The sequence below is a fragment of the Lactuca virosa genome, chromosome 3 (assembly GCF_052849685.1).
Source record: "Lactuca virosa cultivar CGN04683 chromosome 3, Lactuca_virosa_CGN04683_v6, whole genome shotgun sequence".
NCBI lineage: Eukaryota > Viridiplantae > Streptophyta > Magnoliopsida > Asterales > Asteraceae > Lactuca > Lactuca virosa.
This window is the reverse complement of record NC_136428.1, coordinates 359,262,650-359,268,902: the sequence shown is the minus strand read 5'-3', so window position 1 is coordinate 359,268,902 and position 6,253 is coordinate 359,262,650. Positions and strand designations below refer to the sequence as shown.

Here is a 6,253-nt window from a genome sequence, read left to right as displayed (position 1 = left end):
GAAAAAAGTTTTGCTTTTTAAAGTCAATCATCATAAAGCTTTTGATTCGTTTACTTGGGAATTCTTGGATTTTATTTTGGAGCAAATGAATTTTGATTCTAAATGGAGAGGTTGGACTAGAAGTTGTCTCTCTTCCGATAGAGCTTCTATCTTGGTTAACATATCGACTACGAGAGATTTTGACATAAGGAAGGTTGTTAGACAAGGATATCCACTTTCTCCTTCTCTTTACTCTAACGATGGAGGGCTTAACCATTTCTACGAAAGAAGCTTATGATCAACATATCTTCCAATGCATTTCTCTTCCTAATCATGGTCCTAAGTTGTTTCATCTCATGTGTGTGGATGATGTCACTTTCATTAGAGAGTGGTTTGCGGTTAATTTATTAATCTCAATGGAGTTCTAAGCTACGTCTATCTTGCTTCCGAATTGAACGTTAACCTTCACAAAAGCAAGGTTTATGGCATGGGTGTTAATAATGTTGAGATTGGACTTGATAGTCTCTTGTGTTGTAAGCCCGCTTGCTTCCCTTATACTTATCTTAGGCTTTCCATCGGGCCAACATGAAGCTTGCTAAGAATTGGAGTCCCATTGTGGATACATTTAGGTCTAAATTTACCTCTTGGAAGGCTAAAAATCTTTCGTTTGGTGGAAGACTCACTCTTCTCAAATCGATGATCGGTAACACTCATCTTTATTACTTTACTTTATTTAAAGCGCCAAAGAAGATCTTGAATTTATTGAAAAGCTTGAGAAGGAGGTCTCTCTGGGGTGGTAACGAAAGCAATAGAAAGATAAATTGGGTTGATTGGTCTACTATTGCACGCTCTAAAAGTAAGGGTGGTCTTTGAGTTGTTTCTCTTAATTCTTTGAACTCAGTACTTCTTGCTTAGTGGTGGTGTAGATTAAAAATTGAATCTTAGTATTTGATCTAGTTGTATCAAAGCTATTCACAGTGTTAGATGTGTTGATGATAAACTGTTCGCGAAACGTGGATTACCGGGGGGACTTGGCTTTCAATTTCACAAATTAATTATAATTTTTAAGAAATAGGGATCTCTTTAAATAACCTTTTTTCTTAGGCATATTAGTGCTGGATTCCGTACAACTTTTTGGAAGGATAAGTGATGTGGAGGTGTAACTCTTAGTACCCGAGCCTTTATGCCCTTAAGTCTAACAAAGTTACTTGCTTTCGTGGGTTTGTTGTATATTTTCCTGATTATTATAATGTTATTATACAACACACTTGATAACGAAACATAATAATCAAACATCTTTATTAAATTCATAACTAAATATCGCGGAGTAAATTTTAGAAATAAATACGCATATAGAAGTGTTCCCATGTAAAATAGAGGCTTAGAATATATACATAACATCCCAATAAAAAAAAAGTATAAAAATGGGTTATATTAATATGAAGCTTACATAAAGTTGTGAAATCATTGGCCAATTTTCCTAGAAGTTAACTTATCTCCATGTAGTGTAATCTTCCAGCAATCAATTTGGAGCATAAATACAGATACCTTCTTCACTACAACTGAATTTTCAAATTATTTTCACTTCTGATTAAAATATTTTTTTAAAAACAGTAAAATGATGGAAATTTTATAAAAAAGAGCTTTTTTGTAAAAGAGATGATAATTACCTTTGTATTTATTATCTTTTGTGATTATTCCAAATGTCTCTGCAGTTTCACGAATCACGATCCCACTCACTCCAGTGAACCCATCCATTTTGCATTGTGCAACTGCAATAAGCAAAAACAATGTCACAAAAAAATAATAATAATGAAATATGAATATATTCAGAATAAAATATAATTGATAAAAATATGAAATTACGAGTTTTAACCTAGAATAAGTGCACCACGAAGATCTGCACCAAGAAGACATTGAGCCATTTGGCTTTTCCTGAAAGATTCATCATAATTGCAACAAAATGAGAAAAATAAATATAATCATTTAAAAACATTAAAAACGGCTCAACTTTTTATTCACAAAATAAAGAGTAAATTACAAATATGGTCCCTGTGGTTTTCAGTTTTTACCACGCTCAGTCCTTTTTTGTAACCTTTTTCAGTTTTGGTATCAAATTTGGTACCTGCCCCAAGTAAAATGACTTTTTTACCCCTTGTCTATTTTTTTTGCTAATTTAATTATAATTGGTAGTGGGGAGGTACTTATTTTGACAACAATAATAACAAGACAAAATTGCAAAAATGGTCCATGTGGTTGGCAAATTTATGTGTTTTTGGTCCAAAACGAAATGTTGGTGCACCATTGGTCCGATTTTAGATCTTTTTAGTGATTTTGGTCCCTAAACACTTAAAATTACTTTTATACCCTTCTTATTATCTTTTTTCATTTTTTTAACTTAAGCAAATCTCATCTTTCTCTTCTCGTTGATAAATTCATCTCCAACACACAGTCGCTATGTCCCACTCAATCCCAATGCAACCTTCCTCATCCCTCGATTCTTTTTATCTTCATGCGTGGAACTGTTGAAAAAGTCAACAACTCTGGTGACCTCCATTGATCAACATCAATCGCCACAAGAAAACCCTAATCTACCCTAACCCGCCGTCAGTAAATCCCCACAGTCCGTAGTTGTCGACGATAAAACCTAACCTACTCGAAATGCATTCTCCGTTTGTTTTTCTTTCTGTTGCACAATAGAATCATATGCTGGAAGACCAATTAATGGTGGCGGTGGAAACCCTAGATTAATGGTCAGATCTGTTCATCTCCGTGACAGTGGTGGTCAAACGAGTGGTGGTGATGGTGGTAATGGTGTCCAAAATGAGAAAGAGGGTGGGTGGGGTGTGACTTAGGATTTCAGTTTCAAGGTTTTAGATTTCAATTTTTAGCAATTAATTTCAGTTGAAGTGGTGATGGTGGTGGTGATCAATGGTGTTTGATGGCAAAGATGGCAGTGGTGGTGTTTGATGGCAGAGGCGGTGGCGTTGGGTTTGACAGCAGGAGTTAGTGGTGTTTGACAACTGAGTTATGGTGTCGATTGGGGATAGATGGGTGTGGGGTGCTGGTGGTGGTCCGACAGGTGGTGGTGTCCGGCAAGTGGCGGTGGTCCGACAAGTAAAGGTGTCGGCCAACAATGAAGAAAGAGATGCTGATCGTAGATGGGGAAGAGAGTGAAGGGTGGGTGGGTTAGTAGGAGGTTGGGTGGGGTAGGTGTGATATTTCATTTTTTTTAATTAAAATAGTAAGAAAATAATTAAAAGAAATTAAAAAGAAAGTAATGAAGGGCATATCCGTCATTTCATGTGGGGTATGGACCAAAACCACACAAAAATAATAACTATAGGAACCAAAATCACTAAAAAGATCCAAAATCGAACCAATGGTGCACCAACATTTCGTTTTGGACCAAAAACACATAAATTTACCAACCACGGGGACCATTTTTGCAATTTTGTTTAATAACAAACACATAAATAAAATTAAACTAAGACAAAATTACATAAATGGTCCCTGTGCTTTACAAAAAGTGACAGGTTCAGTCCCTAACTTTTTTTTCTTGAGAGGGATGGTCCTGTGGTTTCAATTTCTTGAGTAGTTTGTCCTTTTGACCCTTGTAAAATGACTTTTATACCCTTTTTTCTTTAATATATTCATAATTTATAGAATAAATTACAAAAATGGTCCCTGTAGTTTGTTCCAATCTTTAAAAAGTTGAAAGTTGGTGTTCCCATGTTTCAAACAATTACACCATTGGTCCATTTTGGCTAACACCGTTAACAATAAGACATTAATATTAAAAATGACCAGTTTGCCCTTTTATACCACATGGACCATTTCTGTAACTTACTCCAAAATAAAATTTAAAAAGTAGTGAAAAAGAACTCTTACCCAACACTCTTCAAAAGTTGCATTATATACCATTTCCAAATTTCATGCATCGGTTTAAACGTTTCAAAGCTGTAAACAATATAAAAATAAATATTTTTCAAATTTCATGGCTCGGCGAGTCGGTCGATGACTCGGCGAGTCGGCTAGGGTTTTCCCAACCTTTGGACACGTATGAACGCGGCGAGTTGTAAGGGGAAAACTCGCCGAGTTGGCCAAGGAGTTATGGCCACTGACACTAGGAACTCGACGAGTCACTCAAGTGACTCGGCGAGCGGACGAGTATTACAAGGAACTCGGCGAGTAGCTGAGGGTACTCAACGAGTCGAGTCAACATGGACTGTTGACCTTGACTGTGGACTTTGACTTTGACCAAGGGTTGACCAGTTGACCTTTGGGGGCATTTTGGTAATTTGGAAATTTATGGAAAAAGGGTTTTATGGTAACCATAGGTGGTGGAGTTCGTGTTGGTGATTCGAGAGTTTGAGCCTATCAATTTCAGTATGACATTGTGAGGTGAGTTATCCTCACTATACTAAGGGGTCTAAGGCACCAAGGCCGGCCCATTGGATATGTTATCCTAGCAGTGGTTATGTTGATTATGACTTAGTGTTGCATGCTAGTGGTTATGCCAGTTAGGTAGATCTGTAGGACTACCGGTGATGTTATATGGTTATTGCATGCTCAGTAGTTATGTTACATGATTTATATGCTATGTGGGATGGGTTGAGGTTGTACTGCTCCGTGCGGTAACCAACAAACCCTAGGAGCATTCCAGATACGGGCTAAGGGAGACTCGTACTGTGGGCTCGATGGCAATGCAGATGTGAGTTGTGGGCTCGGAAGGCAATCCAGACTCATACTGTGGAACCAGGGGTAATCCAGTCTGTAAAGCTGTGGACCCATTATATGTTGTTCAGTTTGTTATGTTATGATGTTGCTGACATGGTTATGTGGACTGTATGTGTATCGGTATTTTGGGGGTAACTCACTAAGCTTTCGGGCTATCAGTTTATTGTTTCAGGTACATCAGGGGATCGTGGCAAGGCAAAGGCGTGATCGTACAGCTCTTCATGTTTTGTTTATGTTTCTGGGAAAACTCTGATATTATACATTTTGGAAACCAGATTGTAATGTTTTGATGATTTTGAAATGTTTTTTAAAAAAGTTTAAATTGGCTTGAATTTTTTGGGTGTTACAAGTTGGTATCAGAGCCTTGGTTTGAGTGAATTGGAGGAACATGCGTGTGAATCCAGTCTCAAATCAAGGAAAGGTTTTCAAAATGATTTCTAAAATGGTTTTCAAAATATGTAAATGAGGATGCAGGATGTACGATCAGCCGGAGCCAGTAAGTAGACCCCAAAATACCGTACAGTTATTTGATTATGTGATATGTTAGAACAACATGCTAGAGATAGGTTAGGGATCTTCAGGGATTGCATGATAGAATTGCCTGATTATATGATGCATGGTAGCCTAGGGTTTTCCTTATATGAGACTGACATCATTACTGCAGTTGCTTAGTGTATGCATCACGGTTATACATAATTAAGATCTTATAGCCTGAGAATGTTTGGCTCGACCTTATGTTCTGTTCTTATTGATTAGGGCTTAGGGTAGGATCAGATATTCGAAAGTCTATAGGGTCCAGCGTTATGTATGGCTAGCATACACTAGTGCTGCAGGGTTGGTGGAAGTTTCATGGATGGGTGGGTTGTGTGAGGCTGGGAGGCCAGTTATGAGATATTTAGCATTCCTCTAGGAGTGAGGATTGAGCGCTCGCCATGTTGTGTATTCAGTTAGGGCATTGTGGTGATACTTGAGACAAATATGGGTAGGTGTGGAAAGTAGTATGGGCCCGTACTACTGAAAGCACTGGACCCATACGCGTACCAAGGAAGTCACAACCCCTAGGGTTAGTCGGGAGTTGGCTCCCAGTTATTTATGTGGATTATCTGATATCTTGTGGTATGTTTCAGAATGATGATGACGAGATACTTTGTGGTTGGATCCAGTTCGGGATCAGGATCAGGAGACAGAGGCCAGGAGGAGCCAACAGCACCTGAGTCGGTGGTGCAGATGGGTACAGAGGAGTTGGATGCCAGGATTCGAGAGATCCTGCATGATGAGGTTGCTGTTGCGTTCCGGGCACAGCTGCCGGAGATGTTCGGGTCGATTAAGACCGCCATGGTTGAGTACTTTGATGAGCGCTACGCATCCCTTGCAGAGACAGCTGCCGCAGCAGCTGCATCAGCTGTATCCGCGGCAGGGGGAGGAGCTAGTTGGGGTTTCCAGTACAGGGACTTCAATAACACGAAGCCCCCTACTTTTGATGGGACGCATGATCCCATCAAGGCTATGAGGTGGATCTCATATGTGGAGGGGT

At 38.9% G+C, this 6,253-nt stretch overlaps 1 protein-coding gene across 1 annotated transcript; it reads right to left on the bottom strand.

Annotated features, from left to right (window-relative positions):
* Positions 1 to 1,405: 1,405 nt before the first annotated feature.
* Positions 1,406 to 1,909, bottom strand: LOC145163142 (ribonuclease MRP protein subunit POP4-like). Its single transcript, XM_079082017.1, has 3 exons — positions 1,856 to 1,909; positions 1,650 to 1,751; positions 1,406 to 1,541 (listed from the first exon to the last, which is right to left on the bottom strand). The coding sequence occupies exons 1-3, from the start codon at positions 1,902 to 1,904 to the stop codon at positions 1,444 to 1,446; spliced, it is 249 nt and encodes an 82-aa protein (XP_078938143.1). The 5' UTR covers positions 1,905 to 1,909; the 3' UTR covers positions 1,406 to 1,443.
* Between the last annotated feature and the right edge of the window lie 4,344 nt (positions 1,910 to 6,253).

Excerpts from the sequence above, each read along its gene's own strand:
- LOC145163142 (XM_079082017.1), bottom strand. The coding sequence starts at position 1,904 with ATGGCTCAATGTCTTCTTGGTGCAGATCTTCGTGGTGCACTTATTCTA. Across the intron at positions 1,752-1,855 it reads TCGTGGTGCACTTATTCTAG|TTGCACAATGCAAAATGGAT; the intron begins GTTAAAACTCGT and ends TGCTTATTGCAG. Across the intron at positions 1,542-1,649 it reads AAAAGATAATAAATACAAAG|TTGTAGTGAAGAAGGTATCT; the intron begins GTAATTATCATC and ends TTGAAAATTCAG.